This window comes from Prionailurus viverrinus, chromosome A1, assembly GCF_022837055.1.
Source record: "Prionailurus viverrinus isolate Anna chromosome A1, UM_Priviv_1.0, whole genome shotgun sequence".
Lineage (NCBI taxonomy): Eukaryota > Metazoa > Chordata > Mammalia > Carnivora > Felidae > Prionailurus > Prionailurus viverrinus.
Window position 1 is genome coordinate 99,263,026 of NC_062561.1, and position 19,456 is coordinate 99,282,481.

Below are 19,456 nucleotides of genomic sequence, written 5' to 3' on the forward strand. Positions count from 1 at the left end.
CATCCTGCGAGGTCAGTAGCTAATAGCCCATGGGTTTGTTACTAAGGAAATTAAAACTTTAGCTAATGAGAATGGGAGCCACCTACTGAGAATGAGACTGAAGGCTTCCTATTAGCTCTCCTCCCTGGATCCTTTTGGCAGAACAGTCAGAAAGTTATTTCCTATTTAGTAGCGAAAGGCTTGAAATGGAGATTAAAAAAAAAAAAATGATGGGGGAAAAAAAAAAAGTTGGAGGCAAACTCTTCTTATTCAGCTCTTTCAAGAGGAGATCCAGACAGCGTATCTACCCAAACATACATCAGCATAGGTCATGAAAACAGAAAGAATAGTTAGAAAGAGAGAGAGAGGACCTGTCCCAGATAAGTACAGCCAAGATGACTCAGTCTCCCTGAGGGATTTTTGGTGTGGGGACGTGAAATTAATACATCCGCTATTAGTTTTGTGGAATCAGCAGGACTAGGCAACCTCGTTCAAGAACTGTGGCTGCATTTCATTATACCACGGGTGAGGGGTCTTTGTGCACATTTCTCTCTCTCTCTCTCTGTCTCTCTGTCTCTCTCTCTGTCTCTCTCTTTTCCTGCAGAAGTAGGAACACCTCTGTGTAACTCCTAGATCAACTAGGAGAATGATTGGAGGCCTTCTGAACATACTTGGGTCCTCGATAAACACTTAGGGTCGCTTTACTGCCCCTAAACGCAACTCCTGGCCCTACGGGGGGAGGGGGGGTTCTTTCCATTTTGTCCTAAAGTGTGGTGGGGAACCAGGGCTCTGCTAGCGGGGGAGAAGGAAGGAAGCCGGCTAGGTGTGAGAAGACCCCCCCCCCCCCCCCCCCCGAGTCGGCTGCGGAGACGAGGGCATTTCAGGATGACGGCCAGGGCCGGGCAGGGCGCGGACTTGTGTCCCTGCTCGCGGACGCCCGCGTGCCGGGCGAGAGCTCCCGGGGCGCCGGGCCGCGGGGACTGCAGCTGACGGCCCGGGGCGCGGCGGCCGGGCGGCCGTCTCCGCGGGCGGGGAGCGAGCGCGTGTGTGCGCGAGAGCGGCGGGCGGCGGCGGGAGGAGGCGCAGGCGCGCTGCTCGCCCGTCTGCAGCCCCGCGCCCAGCGCCGCGTCTCGGGGAGTTGATGGCAGCACCACGGTGCGGCCGCCCTGCCGAGCGCCGAGCGCAGCCACCCGCCGCTGCCCGGGGAGCGTCCAAGATGCGGGGGGCTCGTGGCGGCAGCGGCCGCAGCAGCGCCAGGGACGGGGGCGCGCAGCAGCCTCCGCTCGCCCGCCTGTGCTGACCTGCCTCGCCTGCCCCCAGAGAATGTCAGCCAAGTCCAAGGGGACCCCCTCCTCGTCCTGTCCAGCCGAGGGACCGCCGGCAGCCTCCAAAACCAAGGTGAAGGAACAGATCAAGATCATCGTGGAGGATCTGGAATTAGTACTGGGCGACCTGAAGGACGTGGCCAAGGAACTTAAGGAGGTGAGAGGCGCGGGGGTGGGGAAGGAGTTCGTCACCTTTCGCCCCCTCGGGGTTCCGGTCCGGTTCTCAGTGGGACCGCCAGATTTCTTAACTCCTAGCAAACTATAGAAGGACGCCTGCAGACGGACTTTCCTTGCTCCGGCGACTCCTGAAAAGAGTTGCTGCACTTTTTTTTTTTTTTTTTTCCTTTTTAATCAGGAAGAAATCAACTAGTGTTTTAATCGATGGACCTGGGATCGTGGGAAGGGCGAACGCGTGCGTGTCTCTGTATCTGTGCGTGTATTGTCGGGGGAAGGGGGGCTCCTGGGGGTGTGTCGACAGAGGAAGAAATGAGCAGCCCGGCCGGAGCGTGCAAAATGCTCCTGTCCTGCCCTCTTGCTCCCCCAGAGTCCTTTGGCAAGTCGCTCCTTGCCTGGCAGCCTCCCCAAGCCGGGGCTGGAGGGGGGCCGGGTTCCGGGCCCTGGGCCAGGCCGGGGAGGGCAGCCTGGGGGAAGCTCGGCTCTGGCTCCCCTCCCCGCCTCCCGAGCTGCGCTGGGTGGAAGGCGACCGGGGCTGCAGGCAGGGCAGCCCAGACTTGGGGATGGAGACGGGGGTCTGGGACTTTCTCACTTTTGCAGTTCCTGAAGCATCCCCTGCCCTCCTAACGTCGCTCCCCGTAATTCCAGGCCTTCCCGCCACCCCACCTCCTGCGTTGCTCCCATCTTGTAGCCGCTTGGCTTTGAACCGGGGGAGCGGGGCGCGTGGGTGAGCGTGTGCGCGTGTGTGGTGTGTGTGCACCGGGGTCCTGCCACTTGGCGTCCTGGCTCTTGCCAACTGGACTGTTTGGGTTCTTTCCCGCTGCCCCTTCACCCTCACCCTCTGTTCCACTTCTGGCCTCCCACCCCTATCCTCTGTGATCAGGATTGAAAGCAGCCGGGGAGGTATCGGGGCTGAGGCTGCGTAACTCCGGCGGCTGCTCCAGGCAAGGGGGGTGGGGGGAGGGGTGGGGTCGCCCGCGAGCCCGGCCGGGCGGCAGCTGGTGGCTTCGCGGAGCTGATGGCCGAGTCCCAGCCCGCTGTTCATCTCCCTAAGGACGGCTGGTGCGGTTCTCGGTACCGGCGTCCGCACCCGCAGTTGTGCGAGAGCTCAGACTGTAACTTCTAAGGTGGTGGCCGCGGCGGGAAGGGAAGGAGTGGGGCAGACGCGAGGTCCAAAATTGTATTCCTGTTCCAGAGGCCAAGTGGGAGGAGACTGAGGGTTGTTTGGATGTCTGGCCTCCAGAGATTAACCTCCTGCATCCAATTTCCAATCCAAACGTGAGGAAAGAGACCCTCCCCTCTCCCCCACAGCCCAACTCCCTTTCTCCCCCGATTTCCCATTACCTCTAGGAACTGAACTCCGCGCGTTACCTAATGAAAATCTGTTAAAATGGCCCATTCATTGGCAGGGTTCGGTTTGCCGGTGGCACATGCCATTTCTGTAGGTTGTTCCATAGAGCATATTTGCCACTGAGGTCCTGAGAGTGGAGATTGATACAGATGATCGGTGCAAGGATCTAACTTGTTCGTGTTTGCAGGGCTTTTCTGGGATCATTGCTTCACAACTGGTTGACAGATGGCGAGGTTATGCATTGACATTCAAGTCTAAAGATGCTGTTCGTTTCTTTGTTATTCTTTTATTTGACGTCTTTGGCAGGCTGTGTTTTCATCTGAAACATTATGGCGTTTTAAAAAATGAACAAATTTGGGCATGTTCCTTTTGGCAAAATTTTGTAGTAGTTGAGGTTTCTACGGTGGGAAGTGTGGGAAACCTTTATCAGCAAAGTCATGTGTTTACTGTCAAGGCAGGAGGCTGGAATTAAGAAAAAAGGCAGTCAAAAGTATGCATTTATGGGCACATGCTTCCTTGTTACGATGTGTCACTCCACTGTCTATTTTAGACAGAATAAATAAAGAGGAACTGCACATGGGCCTGGTTCTGCTTTGCCTCATTATTCTATAGGCTTTTGGAGACCAGATAGATCTACATTGAAACTTTTAACCTCCCTAAGACTCTTGATTAGAATCCCAAAGAAGGAAATCAGAAAATTTGTGGGTCTCTCTTTCCCTCTTTCTGTGTCTTCATTTATTTGAGGCTTTATAAGGGAAAAAAAAAACAAAAACAGGTCGTTTATTAAGAGTATGGGAAAACATAAATAATGTACAACCAAGTAAATGAAAGGATCTATCTTCCAGACAGATCCAGAAATAAAATTTTGACTTAATGCTTTGGAATCTTTGATTGGCTGCCAGGGCCTTTTTTGTAAAAATCTTACCCTGAGAGTGAAATTTATGAATGATAAATGATGTCGTGGGATTGTTAATTACTTCTGTGAGGCTATCATCATTCTAGGTTTACGCACAGAGTTGTACATGCTAAGGCTGAATCTCAGAGCATTGGTCATTTATGTAATGTGAATGATAGTTATTTTGAGAACAAATATTTATAGGGCATGTTTAACCTATGACATCTTGCAGTTGTCCAGCATTTATCTTTTGAAGATAATACTGCACATGTGATTGAACATATCTTTGATGTAGTTTTGTATGGAGGAATAACTTAAAACTGTAAAATTGCAAACCTTGTTGGTCTCTAGATCTGTGACTTGTAAACATGAATTTCACTGTTCATCATTGGTTAGATTCAGTATTCTGGCAGTTTATCATTGGTATATATTGAACATAAACTGTTATATTTAGAATCTAATTCTTTTATTGTCAATGGTATGCCTTTAGGCCATACTCTATCTTGATATAAATTAGCCATGAGTTCTTATTAACTCGGAACAGAAATTAGAAATAAAAACAGTGATTATGACTAGATCACTTTATCAGTCACCATATGGTATTTGTTTTTCTTTTCTGCTTTTTCTATTCTAAAAGGCAATATTCTTTTTTGAATATTCCATTTTTATTCTTACATAAACTCTGCACCAACAATACTGGACCTGTGTTGGAGGTTATTTTGAAATTGCTTTTCTTTTCAGAAGTTTTCTGGACTTGAGTCATTTGAAAATTCAGGTATTGGAGTAGGTTCGAACATAGTAGTGACTGCTTGAAACACGTTACTAATTAGGACAAAACTATGATGAGTGTCTTCTATGATTAGTTATTTACTGATCATTGCTTCATCATTTATAATTGGATTATATCTTGGAAGAAAAGGAACAGGATTTCTGGAAACTCTAAGGGCAGTTTTATTCTACCCTCGGTATTCAGTAAAATCTTAAATGATTTTCAGAAATAATGAGGATCTTTTGATCTTCTATAGTATAATGGAAAAGCCTTATGCATAATTCAGTGTATTTACTGAGTACCTACTATGTGCCAAGTACTGTATTATCTTTTCATGGCTACCAAGAAGAAGAATTTATAGTTTCTGGTCTCAGTGACCTCAAAACATCAGTTTGGGATGCATTTTAACTGTCTTTGAACATCACTAGTGTAAAAAGGCATTATTACTGCTTTTAGTGGCCACTCTCACTGTGATCTAATGGGCTTGAGAATAAAAAGCAGAATTGAGAATAAGAATTAGTGTGTGTAGATTTATACAATGATATTTGCTGTGTACTTAGTAATGTAGCAAGACTTTGGTGAAGAATGTCAAAGCTTAAAAAGGATGATAAGACAGAATTTTAAGGACCTTACAATTTATTCAGATTGTCATGATTGACACAAATGGATCAATGCCACATACAGGAGATCACCTATCCAAGTCTTAAAACTGGATGTATTGAGTTTTTCATGAGGGATTAATCCTTTGGGTGGATGAAGAGTCAAAACAGAAGATTTTAGATCTTTGAGATGTGGTTACAATTTGAATAAGTAGAGAGGAGAAGAAATTAACAGGAAATAGCATTAGGATACAATATTAATCCATGACGCTTTTTTCTACACATTGGAAAAAAGAAGAAAATAGTGGTGAAACTGGAGTTTTAGGGATAAAATTAGCCATCATTGGTTTATTAGGTGTGGGCATATACTTTTTTTTTATATTAAGAAAAATAGAAAAAACTACTTTTTAAAAATAGTTGTCAAATAATCTGACATCTTTGGGTATCGCTTTGCCTATTATTTTATGAAGATCTCACTGGTAAATTGTTTTGCATCAAATACTGTTGTTAATATTGGTATCACAGATCTTGTTAGGAAGACACTGAAATACGTAGTAAAGAACCTTTTGATTTGGAAACAAAATTCATTGCTGCTTTAGCTATATTCTCATTTAGTTTAGACTCATAATTTTGCACTTTTTTGCCATGTTTCACTTTATAATGTGAAGTAATAAGGCTGCTAATAGGTTGAATATATGCATATGTTACATATTTGTTTAATGAGTATAATTTATCAAATTTAAATATTTGATAAATATGATTATATATGTGTATTTAGATACACACATTATATATATATACATATATACATATATATATATATAATTTTTCTATTTGTCTATTTATTTATTGCTAAGCCTTTTAAGTAGATATGTCTCTCATAGAGAACCCAGTTAAGATGAGTTATTCTTTCTGCACCCTGGAATCACTTAGTGACTGGACTACTTAGGTGGGAAGCTATGTCAGTAGTGTGACTGTGGACTGGAAAGCACTCATGATTTTTCTTATGAGGTCATAAAGAGAAATAAATTAAACTTAAGTTTAATTTTGAAAAGTTTGGAACCCCACTGGAAACGGTCCATTTGGACACTGAGGGAAACAGAATTGACAGAATTAACAATTACCTGCAAAATATTTTTGTTCTTTGGGGTACCTGGGTGGCTCAGTCTGTTAAGCACCCGACTTCAGTTCAGGTCATGATCTCCTGGTCTGTGGGTTTGAGCCCAGCGTCGGGCTCTGTGCTGACAGCTAGGAGCCTGGAGCCTACTTCAGATTCTGTCTCCCTCTCTCTTTCCTCTCCATCCCTGCTCGTGCTCTGTCTCTCTGTGTCTCTCAAAAATAAACACTAAAAATAATTTTTTTAATATTTTGGTTTTTTTGTTTATTTTATTTTATTTATTTTTATTTTTATTTTTTATTTTTTTATATGAAATTTATTGTCAAATTGGTTTCCATACAACACCCAGTGCTCATCCCAAAAGGTGCCCTCCTCAATACCCATCACCCACCCTCCCCTCCCTCCCACCCCCCATCAACCCTCAGTTTGTTCTCAGTTTTTAACAGTCTCTTATGCTTTGGCTCTCTCCCACTCTAACCTCTTTTTTTTTTTTTTTCTTTTTTCCTCCCCCTCCCCCATGGGTTCCTGTTAAGTTTCTCAGGATCCACATAAGAGTGAAACCATATGGTATCTGTCTCTCTGTATGGCTTATTTCACTTAGCATCACACTCTCCAGTTCCATCCACGTTGCTACAAAAGGCCATATTTCATTTTTTCTCATTGCCACGTAGTATTCCATTGTGTATATAAACCACAATTTCTTTATCCATTCATCAGTTGATGGACATTTAGGCTCTTTCCATCATTTGGCTATTGTTGAGAGTGCTGCTATGAACATTGGGGTACAAGTGGCCCTATGCATCAGTACTCCTGTATCCCTTGAATAAATTCCTAGCAGTGCTATTGCTGGGTCATAGGGTAGGTCTATTTTTAATTTTCTGAGGAACCTCCACACTGCTTTCCAGAGTGGCTGCACCAATTTGCATTCCCACCAACAGTGCAAGAGGGTTCCCGTTTCTCCACATCCTCTCCAGCATCTATAGTCTCCTGATTTGTTCATTTTGGCCACTCTGACTGGCGTGAGGTGATACCTGAGTGTGGTTTTGATTTGTATTTCCCTGATAAGGAGCGACGCTGAACATAATATTTTGGTTTTTAAATGTTTTCCTCTTTTCAGATGACTTATTCACATCAAGTTCTGTAGTTTATTGCTCTAGGAAATCCTACCAAATATTTTTTGGTTAATAAGTCCATGAATGTTAAATTCATTACTAGAACAAATTATAGAGAAGGATCTCTGGAATATTTTCCAAGTTCTAAAGTTGTGAATGAATGAAATTTCACAGTTCAATCAATTGTACCAATAACTATACTTTTACGACACTATGCAACAGTCCGACTCCTTAAACTCAAGTATATTTACAAAATGCTAAAATGTTTTTTTATTTTTCTTGTCTTAAGCATGACAGCTTAGCATGTTACTGGAAGAACGAATGGTTCTGAGAAAATAAAGATAACCAATAACCATGTTTCACCGTCTCTATTTTCTATGCATTAAAGCCATTCAACACTCAAGGAATTAGCTGATAAGAAACTCAAGCAACCTTAAACCAATAAATAGATAATGTGCTTCAGGCAATAGTGAACTAAATAGATAATAAAACCAATGCAATAGGTTTCATGTTTACCTGGATTATGTTTTTTCTACCTTTGCTGTTTTGAGGATCTCAGGTATTTAATCAAAATGTAGCAAAAGAGATAGAATTGCAAGTTTGAGTAAAACATATTTTATCAAACAAATTAAACTACAGACCCTTCCATGGAACTAGTTCATGAAAAATTTCGTGGGCAATTTTTGGGAATTAGAGGGCTCGAATTCTAATAGGCACTAATTCAGTGCTGTTTGAAATGTGTGTAACCTACCTCATGCCGAAAATAGATTAGTAAACAACAAACAGTACTTTTTTTCTTTTAAAAAAGCTTAAAATTGATTTATGTATTTTATTAAGACTTTGTGGGGTTTTTTTAGTCCAACTTAGGCTCACAGCAAAGTTGAGGTGAAGGCACAGATTTCTGGATACCTCCTGCCTCCACACAATGCATTGTGTCCCCCATTATCACATCCCCCACTGGAGTGGTGAATTTCTTAACAACTGATGAAGCTCTACTGACACATCATAATCACCCAAAGTCCACAGTTCATAACATGGCTCCTTCTTGGTGTTGTGCAACTTTGGGTTTGGAAAAATGCATAATGACGCGTATCCATCTTATGGTATCATACAGAGTATTTTTATGGCCCTAAAAATGTTCCGTGCTCTACTTATGCATCCCTCCCTTAAACCCAACCCCATGGGTACTTTGTTTTAAAGAACTAATTTCATTTGTTTTTCTCATTTCAGAAGCAATAGAGTATATGAATATCATAGAAAGTTTGGAAAAAACTAAAAATTACACAGAAAATTAAAATTATCTTTAATGTCAAATAGAAATAGATATGTTAAACATTTTGCTATATTTCCTTTCAGTCGTTTTGTATGCATATTTTTAACATAGATGAAGTCATAAAATTATGAAATTTTATGTAGTGATATTTTTTGCTTTCTTAAGGAGTATTAGATCATAATGATTATATAGATCTGCTCTAAGTTACTGTATAAATCCTCTAATGTTGGACATTCTATCAATTTATGAATTTTTGTGATTGTTAAATATCACTAAAAATTTTTAAACTGCTTTGGCAATGAAAACTGCTAAGAGCTAGATTTTTACTTTCCGCCTTAGTACTCTTTAAGTATATTTAGTTATATTAAATCTTCTAATACTCAAAACAGGCATATGAGAAAGGTACTACCGTTATGCCATTTTACAGATGAGAAAACAGAGGCCAGATATAAGTCACTTGCCCAAGGTCCCTTGGGAGACTTCAATGCCAGGCATTTTAGTGCTAGAGCCCCGGCATTTAACCACTAAGCTCTATGACTTTTCCTAATTTGTTGTTGTTGTTGTTGTTTACATTTTCTTAGAAGTCAAGAGTGTAAAAGTGTTTGAGCTTTTGATCCATATTAACAGTTTTCCGGGGAATTTTTACAAATTTTTACTCCCAGCAGCACTATATATAGACATTGTTTCTTTTCTTCTTTCTTTAGGTAAAATTAACATACAACGTTATATTAGTGCCAGATATACAATGTAATGATTCAACAGTTCTGTAAGTTTCTCAGTGCTCATCAAGATAAATTTACTCTTAATCCTCTTCATCTATCTCACCTATCCCCTCACCCCTCTCCCCTCTGGCAACCACTGTGTATTTAAAGAGTGTGTTCTTTTGTTTCTCTTATTTGCTTTCTTTGTTTTTTGTTCTGCTTCTTAAATTCCACCTCTGTGCAAAATCATATGGTATTTGTCTTTCTCTGACTTTTCACTTAGCATTATGGACCTCCAGGTCCGTCCATGTTGCAAATCACAAGATTTAATTCTTTTTATGGCTGAATAGTATTCCACAGCATATATATCCCACATCTTCTTTATCCACTCATCTATCGGACACTGCTTTTTTAAATTTTATGTGAAGCTAATAAATCTTTTTATTTTTGTTTTGTAGTTAATTATTAATTTGTGGTAACAGTCATTGGTTTTGTGACTTGGCAGTCAATTTTGGGCACCAGTCTCAAGTCAGAATTAACAGTGAGTTGATTAGACCTTGAAATTTGTATCATCCAAATAAATATGTGCTGCAGAATTAATCTTGGCCTATTTAGTATTAAAAAATGTTAATAAAATACTACTTAGTTTTTTTATATTATGACAGCAAATAAAGGAGCAACTAATATGGGAGCTTACTGATATGTAGTATTGTGTGCTGCTGTTTCAAATTAATTGGAAAACTTTTATTTTCTTTTGATGCTATCAAACGGTCTCAGAAGGGATGCAGTATCCTTAAGTTTTCTGAGATGTTTGGAGTTTCATAGCATTCTGCTATGACTGATGAAGAGAAAAGCTTGTTTAACTCTATACCAGACACAAATTTATTGACCCGACTAAAAGTTCACGTGTATTTTTATAATTAGATTTCTCATGTTATTTTTGGTGATGTCGATTGTAAGCCACCCCTCTTCCCATGTACATAAGGGATACAAGAAATAACCTTATTCTAAAATCTTGTTTTTTACCAATATAATATTAATAGAAATGTTTTCATTTTATGCAAAGTTAGTTCATTAGGAAGAACTGCTTTAAACTAAAATTTCCTGTAAGATCTGGGAACCTAGAGTAAGTGCTTCTTTGGCACTAAGTGCTAGAAAGTAACATTAATTAAAAGGAGGAAATAGACATATCTAGGTAATGTCCCAGCAAAGCACACTCACAAGGTGGCCTGTCAACTCAGGACAGATGTAGCCTTACATGGCATTTTTATTTTTGAGAATGAAAGAAGATGCAGATTCTAAAGGAAGTGAGCTTCTAGACCCCGCTCTAGGTGAAAACATTGCCAATTTGAAGACAGAACTTATATTTATGATTTTTGTCTTCTCTCTTGCTGCTTTGCAAATGCTACTTCAAATTGGCATTTGGGATAAATGCTTACTTGTAGAATAATTGAAGTGAGCCAAATTACATACCTGTGCCCAATGAGTCAGTTATTATCGTGTTTGGCACACTATAAACAGATTCTCAGCTACAGATAATGTGCGCCATACTTGCTTAGAGAAAACAAATTTAATGATTTCCAACAGGTTCCCTTCTCTAGTACTACACAAAAGCTAACAGGTATGTTGGCCTTTATTTGCCTCTTGCCTAGTATCAAATCTTATCCTAAGATTTGCAACTATATTCATGCTGTGGAAAAATAACAAGTTAATATCTCTATCTATCTATCTATCTATCTATATCTATATATCTATAGATATAGATATATATCAAACTAATTACCTTGTATCAGTGATTCTTAATTTTTCCTCCCATATAACAGAGCCCTTTGAAAGTTGGACAAAATCATGGATATTTCTCCTGGAACAAAAGCTCACAAGAAAATAAGGTTTCACAGATACTGAGGGAATCTTGGGTAGGTGAGAACAACTCTGGTGATGAGACAAAACAAATGATTGCTTGTGTGTTTTGTTTTCATTTTTAATTTTCAGGTAGTTACTTGAAACCCAGCTCCGTAATTTTCAAGATCAAAAGTCCTGGGTATATAAAAAGAAAACAAAAGAAATACTGATGGCTGTAATCTGATGGTTTTTGTGCCAGGGAGCAAATGGGTAGTTTATCCACAATTTACTTCAGATACACACACAGACACACACACACACACACACACACACACACACACACACATACACACACACACACACACTTCACTACTCTCCCCAGAGTATAGAAAGCTTATGTGTCTAAAGGTTATGTGACAGATATATCATACACAGGACAAAATGTTTCCAGAACTTATTGTAAATTAAGCATATTCTCTTAAAACTGGTCCCAAAAAAGTATTTTTCCTTTCCTGCATGACATTATTTCATGAAGTAAGAAAGATTTATTGAATACTTGGTTTATGTAAGACACTGTGCTGTAGACGATGAAGCATACAATCATGAATAAGCTTAAGGGACTGCACCTGAAGAAGGTCATCTATCATAGGGAACCACCTCTTCCAGTGTGAAAGAAGGCTCTCTAAAGCAATGTGGAATGTGTAAAGGGCCATAATGTTAATTCTAGAATGAAGAATGATGGGAGAAACATTCATGTCACTTACCATTTTAATTGATTTCTTTCTTCTTAGGACACTGCTTAGTAAAATGTGTGGTAACTCCTGTAATGATACCTAATAATTTGGGGATATGAGCACAAGCCTTTCCAATTCATACGTTTGTCGCTTGGTTATTCCACGTTAGAACAGTATTCTTGGATATGATGTTAATATATTATAACATCTCAATTCACATTACAAACACCAGAAATCTCCTTGTGAGACAAATCTCTCCCAGTGTTCTCCATTGCCAAGTAAACATGTATGTGGTTGGAAACAATCAGCAGCCAGTTACTGTTCTCTGTAAAATTTGTTAAAATAAATCATTAATATTTTACATACATTGGGGCAACCAAACTTATGTTAGTATGTAATTTAAACATTTTAATTAAATTTCAGTAAAACAGCTAAAAACTGTGACCATGGCTGAAAAAGCTATCTGAGTAACCATTTCTTTTTTACTTTTGATGATAGTGATAAAACAATAATTGAAAACAACTTGTGATTTTTTTTATTAAAAAAATTGTTAATGTTTATTTTTGAGATAGGGAAAGAGAGAGAGAGAGAGAGAGCGCTAGCGAATGGGGGAGAGGCAGACAGAGAGGGAGACACAGAATCTAAAGCAGGCTCCAGGCTCTGAGCTGTCAGCACAGAGCCCAATGCAGGCCTTGAAGTCATGAACCATGAGATGATGACCTAAGCCGAAGTTGGGCACTCAACTGATGGAGCCACCCAGATGTCCCAGAAAATAACTTGTGATCTTAAAACTTAAGTATCAGCAATAAGTTTACTCCATTATATAGAATAAAGTTTAAATTTTATTATCCTTTGATTGGATAGCTGGATGTTTTTGACAAATATTTGGAATTACTTTTTTTTTTTTAATAATAGAAAAAATCTGAGGCTCTGTCATATAGGGAGGGTAACATCATGTAGACAGGGAAGTTCTCAGCCAGACCAGTTGATTTCATATTGCTCTGCTGTGCAGTATTGGACATGTTTCTTAATGTCACTCTGACTTCATTTCCTCTTTAAAACAGCAATGGTAATGATAATATTACCTACATTAAAGACTCGGTATAGAGATTGAAAGACTAATTATATATAAATCACTTTATTAAAACAGTTCTCATGAATAGAGTGAGCACTGTATATGTATCTGTAATTATTGTTCCTATTCCTTGAATTTGTCTGAGCCTCTTTATCCATTTACTCAACAAACACTTGTTTGGAACCTACTGTATGCCAGGCACTTTTCTTGTTGCTGGGGATATAGTGACCTAGAAAAGAGACAAAATTCCTTCATGGAGCATACACAGAGGTTGGGGAGGGCATGAGGAAGACAGACCAACATAATTGTCAAGCCACGTCAAATACTCAAAATTCCCAAGTCCTGTAAAACAAGAGAAGATTATAATGGGAAGAGCAGTCACAGAGACGAGGTACAGTTTTAAATAGGATGGTCCAGAATAAGCCTGACTGAGAAACACACATGACGATGTCAGAGGAAAAGCTTGAAGGTGAAGGAATATCCTGTGTGTATATGTAGGGGAGCCCTTCTCCAGGTGGAGGGAACTGCAGTCCCAGGCCCTCACGGGAAGCATGTGTGCCGGGTATTTGCAGAAGAACAAGGACGCCACTGTGTCAGGAGCGTATGTGCAGGCATCAGAGGGACACAGAGCAACATGTCTAAGGATTAACACTCTTGGAGTCAGATGGGGGCTTTGTACTTTTGATCAGAAGAGTGACTGGATCTGATCTATTTCCATGTTTTCCTCTTTACCTTTAATCTCTAGTTCAGGCTTTCTCAAACAAGGCTTTATTGACATTTGGGGCAGAAAATTCTCTGGTGTTGAAGGCTGTCCTATGCATCGTAGGATATTTAGTAGCACCTCTGGCCTCTACTAACTAGATGCAACCAAACATGTCCGTGTGAGAACTAAAGATGTTCCTAGACTTTCCAAATGTCTCTTGAGGCGGTGGAGGAGGAGTCATTGTGGTTGAGAATGATTGCTTTAGCTCTGCCTTCTTATTCCCTATTACTTAATATTGCTTTTTATTTATTTATGCTCTTACTTGGTGTTTATCCTTCAAGCATTGGGACTTTGTGTTTCTTTCCTATCTTGTATTCTCTTTCTCACATTTTTAATGAACCATTATTTCTGTTTTTTTCCCCTAAATTTACCTTATTCTTTTTTCCTTCCCTGAACTTACTTTTATTTATTTATTTATTTTTATAAAGTTTATTTATTTTGAGAGAGAGGGTATGAACAGGGGAGGGGCAGAGAGAGAATCTCAAGCAGGCTCCACACCGTCAGCATGGAGCCTCATGTGGGGCTCAAACCAATGAACTGTAAGATCATGACCTGAGCTGAAACCAAGAGTCAGACACTTAACCAACTGAACCACCCAGGCGCCCCTCACTGAGCCTACTTTTAAAAGGCACATTCTCATTTCCATTCATCACTTCCCCCTATCTCATTTTCCATTCTTCACAAAGAAAAATTAACCTGATGAATTTGAAGCAATTGAACGGCATGTCTATTTTACAATTTGGGGAAAGGAAGAGAGACTCAGAAGGGACAATGGCAGTGGCCAAGGCTAAGTGCTCCTATTCTTGCCACTCATAGTTCCCGAGGGAGGTCAATAGCAACCTGGACTGGAAGGAGGGGCTCTTCACCTCAACTGTCAATGTGTTTAGACTTCTGCTGCCTGTTCCACTTCTATAGAAATAGGAGGGGTTTGAATGGTGTCTCAGCTCTGGGGTATAGCACAGGTTACAGAATAAATACGGTGATGGTGATGATGATGATGGTGATGATGGTGAAGGAGGAGAAGGAAGAGAAGGAGGAGAATGAGAAGAACAAGAACAAGAACAAGAACGTGACTGACATCTGTTCAGGTACCAGGAGCTGTTCTGAGTTAATTCATTGAATCACCCTCATTAGTTAACCTGTGAGGCTATTACAAGGTTATTATGAGGTTGCTCTGTGTATGGAGAAGCTGAGACAGAGAGGTTCACTCATGGAGAGCAAATGGTAGAGTTGGACTTTGAATATTTCTCCCTTTAAACCATCGTCCATCATCAGCTCCTCACTTTCCAGCAGGAACACAATTTCTCTTCTGTGATCGGGTTTTTAACTTCAGTATCATCTCTTTTTCCTTTCCTTCCTCCTCTCCCTTCTCTACTTCATCTCTCGCTTTCCACTTTCTTGTTCTTCCCTTCTGTCTCCTCCTCTTTGCTTCCACATTTTTTTGTTCCCTTCTTTTTCCTTTGGTTTCTGACCAACTTCTTTGCTATAACCCAAGGTCTTACTCATTTATTCATCAGTTTTCTTTGAATGCCTACTCTAAGCAAGGCAATGGAAATAACATAGTAAGCAACGTATGCATGACCCCTCCCATGTGGAACTTACATGTTAGTGGGGGGCCGTCATTTCAAATGAAGACAGAACTAATATTTATTAAGGAGCATCAAGGGCACAGAGAGAAAAGTACATGATGCAACAAGAGCATAACATCACTGATGAGTCTTGTATATTTTTGCTAAACAGGGGATTTCACATTGGCTGCTGCCTTCCTTCCCACGGCCACCTCTCTAATCCCTTTGTGGTAAACTTCATGGATGATGTTTTAATAGCCCTACCACTAATCTCTCTCCTTTGTTCTCTGCCAATTCATCCTCTAAACACAGTCGAGATTAATCTTCTTAATGTGCTGCTTTCTTCGGGCCACTCCCCTGCTTAAAAGATCGTACGCTATCCTCCTGATACTTAAAATGTCAAATGAACAAACCCAGCCTCCCAGCTTGACATCAGGGTCCCATGTTTCCTATTTGGCTTTATCTCTGGCTTCCCTTCAGTGAGTAACTGGGAGACCATCCCTGACAATCATGACACCATCTCAATTTTTTACCTGACTTGCATTCTATAGTCTTCATGTTTCGAGTCACTGTGTCACTGCTTTGCATCTGCTGGTGTTGTTAACGACTCTTCCTTATTTGTGCCTTTTTCAAAAGATCTAGTAATTTTTTTCTCTTTTAATTACTAACCATGTCATCTTCAGTAAAGCATTTTTAGGGGCATCTGGGTGGCTCAGTCAGTTAAGTGTCTGATTTCAGCCCAGGTCATGATCTCACGTTGTGGGTTTGAACCCTGCATTGGACTCTGTGCTGACAGCTCAGAGCCTGGAGCCTGCTTCAGATTCTCTCTCTCTCTCTCTCTCTCTCTCTCTCTGCCATTCCCCCTCATCTCAAAAATAAATAAAACTTAAAAATATTTTTAAATTGAAAAAAACATTTTTAAAGTCTCACTCTTGTTGTCTGTTGAGGAATTTGAACTTGAGGGTCCATTTCCCAGTAATACTTATTAAAGGTGTTAAGGGTTGAAAGCCAGTCATTCCACATATGCAGGAGAGCCTGCTTCTGATTATCTACTCAAGAAAATCATTAAGAATCTTCCACATCTCTTCTATACCTTCACTTTTTCACTCTGGTCCAGAGGATTTCCCCTCGGCATACAAATGAAAATAAAGATGATGGTACAATCCTTTCCTGACCTGACTCGCCCTGAAAATTACCATCCTAATTCCTAGTTCCCCTTTACAAAACCTGAGGAGTCTTCTCTTCTTACTATCACCTCTTTGTCTAAACTCAGGCTGTTATTGTCTAAATTCAGGCTGATCAGACATATGCTGTAACCACTGGACCACACCTGCCTCTATCTAGGTTGTCAGTGAATCCTCATTTAATCATACTTGATTTCGAATCCTCACTTTATTTAATCTATTGGAAGCATTTGACAGTCTCCTTAATATTCTGTCTTCACTTGGCTTGAAGAATGCTATGCTTTTCTCACCTGATTTTCCTTTTTCTGTTACCTTTACTTATTCCTCCTCTCAGATATCTGAATACAAATTTTGATCCTCTTTTGAAAAACAAAAAACAAAAAAAAAACTATTTACACTCTTCTTCTTGGTGTTTGTATTCACTCTTGTGGTTAAATTCCATGTACAGGTCCATGATTTCCAAATTCGTATTCCAAATTCCTGAAGCAATAGCTGTCATGTGAACTGTGCTCATTTAGCAAATTAATGAATAACTGGATCCCTTCAGACTCTTTTTCCATCAAAGTTCTCACAGACCCAACCATTCCCTTTACTTTCCACTGCATATCTACTAGTTCCAAAGAAGCGAGATTATAGTAGATGCTTATTAAACAACTTCTGCATGGATTTTTTCATCTTCCAATTACATGCGCTTATAGTTTGTAGGTTGGCTGGAGGGAGCTTTTGTTTCCCCTCCTTTGATTTCAGAATCTACTTAACCACACTAAATGCATCTCATTCAACTCAACCCACATTCTTAACTTTTGAAATGAACAAAGGACCTCCCAGTAATAGCACATACAGTGAATGCTTACTTTGTGTGAGGCAGGCTATTAAAAAAAATGTTTTTTTTAAGTTTATTTATTTAGAGGGGGGTAGGGAGGGACAGAGAAGAGAGAGAATCCCAAGTAGGTTCCACACTGTCAGTGCAGAGCCTGACATGGGGCTCATTCCCACAAACCGTGACATCATGACCTGAGCCAAAATCAAGAGTTGGATGCTTAGCTTACTGTGCCACCCAGGCACCCTGAGTGTTAAAAAAATATTAATTCCTCAAGTCTTCATGCTTCTAACCACCCAACCTTTGGTTCCATGTTATCCCTCCCAAACAGAAACTCTGGAGACACCTTGTCTCTATAAAACCCTAAATGAAGTGTAACCTCTGGGCTTCACCACCAGATAAAACTCTGGCTCTGATTTGAAAGTGCCCATTATTCCCTTAGGCTCAGAGATGCCATTTTAAACTCTTTGAAGTGCTTCAGATATAATTCTTCTCTCTTCTAAAAGAATATGTAGATTAAAATGAGAAAGTATGTCTACTTTTTACAGCATTCACTGTGTTTTGCTGCTTTTTGAATATTGTGTACCTTTCTTCCCAAGAGGCATTTATAAATTTTAAATTAACTGGAAAATGACATAGAAAAAGGGATAATTGATACTGTTTAAAAACATTTTAATCATTCCACCATGTCCATAAGAAATAAGCCAGCAGTTTGTTGCAAAGACCCAATATTATGTAAAACACCCAAGAACTAGGTGATATCAGTATTTGGCTTCTTCTTCTTTTTCTTTTATGTACTCCCTCTAGTGTTCAAAAGTATGAGTACTTAAAATTAGCCTATTGAGATACTGAAGATACAGTTACTGAACTTTCAATGTATTATATAAAAAAACATATTCCCTCTTCCACTTTCCTGTGGCGATCTGGTCTTGTCTGTTTTTTCACGTGTGTATTTTCAGTCCATCTGCTTCAGTGAAGGGAGAATATTGAACTTCTTGGATTCCATCTTTAAAGACAAGACCATATTGAAAAATTGTCTTCAATTTTAAAACTAAACTCTAGGTTTCAGTTGGGCAATTTGGATATGAACAGAAACCTTTTCACATGCTAAATACAAAGTGAAAAAGAAAACCTATATGAACTAGAGAAATGTGTTTGTACATAGAAATTAAAATATTTAAATAGTTGATATCAGATTTCTTTAATATATTGAAATATTATGTAAATGCAATGGTTTTACACTACCTTAAGAAATAACCACAATATCCCTAGGAGTAACAAATAAGTGAAAAGAAGTGATACATATTATTGTCATTTACTATAAAATATTAATGATTTCTTAACACATATAGAAAATAAGATAATTAAATTATTACTATTTGTCAAGTTTTAAAAATCAGAGACTCTTGTTTGAAGTTAATTTTTTTTTCAGTTTTTATTTTAATGTTGTTATTTATTTTTGAGACAGAGAGAGACAGAGCATGAGCAGGGGAGGGGCAAAAAGAGAGGGAGACAGAATCCGAAGCAGGCTTCAGACACTGAGCTGCCAGCACAGAGCCCAACACGGGGCTCAAACCCACGGACTGTGAGATCATGACCTGAGCTGAAGTCGGATGCTCAACTGACTGAGCCACCCAGGTGCCTCTGAAGTTAATCTTTCTAAATTATGTATAATTATGTCACTTATATTTGGTTAATGCCCTCCAGTCATTAAAGTACTTTGATACCTACTATTTCAGTTACTCATCATCATATGATGTAAAAAAAATAGACTAAGTTACTTTTAGTGACTCTAGAGATACTGTTTTCTGTCTACTCTGTGGAATTTATGTTCAATACTTGAGCCTTGTTCATACCAGGCTATCTTGTATGCCCTCGAGGACTTAACTTTTTTTTTTTTAATATGTAGAATAACATGGCACAACATACCTCTTTGGGGTTGTTTCATTACAGACAGTGTGCACCACGTTGAGAGCTTAACATCTCCTTCCTGAAGTCACAAATACTCATAATGTCTAATGAATTCCATTGCTTACCAGTAAGTAGCCTTTTAGGTTACCTGGGTTCTCATAGTCTCCGTATTGAATACTGGGTTGGCCAATAACACTTCTAGGGTATTTTTTCGTAGGGGTTGGGGGGAGGGATAGTTATCAAAAAACTGTCCAAATTCTTATC

General features: G+C 39.7%; 1 protein-coding gene across 4 annotated transcripts in view; it reads left to right on the forward strand.

Annotated features, from left to right (window-relative positions):
* Positions 1-437: 437 nt before the first annotated feature.
* The window catches only part of PRR16 (proline rich 16), a 313,309-nt gene continuing 294,290 nt past the window's right edge, over positions 438-19,456 (forward strand). For 2 of the 4 annotated variants that reach the window (XR_007155960.1, XM_047876600.1), the window contains exon 1: positions 1,063-1,461. Coding sequence is in view for 1 of the 4 variants with exons in the window: in XM_047876600.1 (XP_047732556.1) it covers positions 1,303-1,461 (159 nt within the window). In the remaining 3 variants the exon portion in view is untranslated. Of the gene's footprint in view, positions 505-1,062; positions 1,462-19,456 lie in introns of those variants that run through there. The other 2 variants (XM_047876619.1, XM_047876608.1) reach the window with 2 other exon arrangements.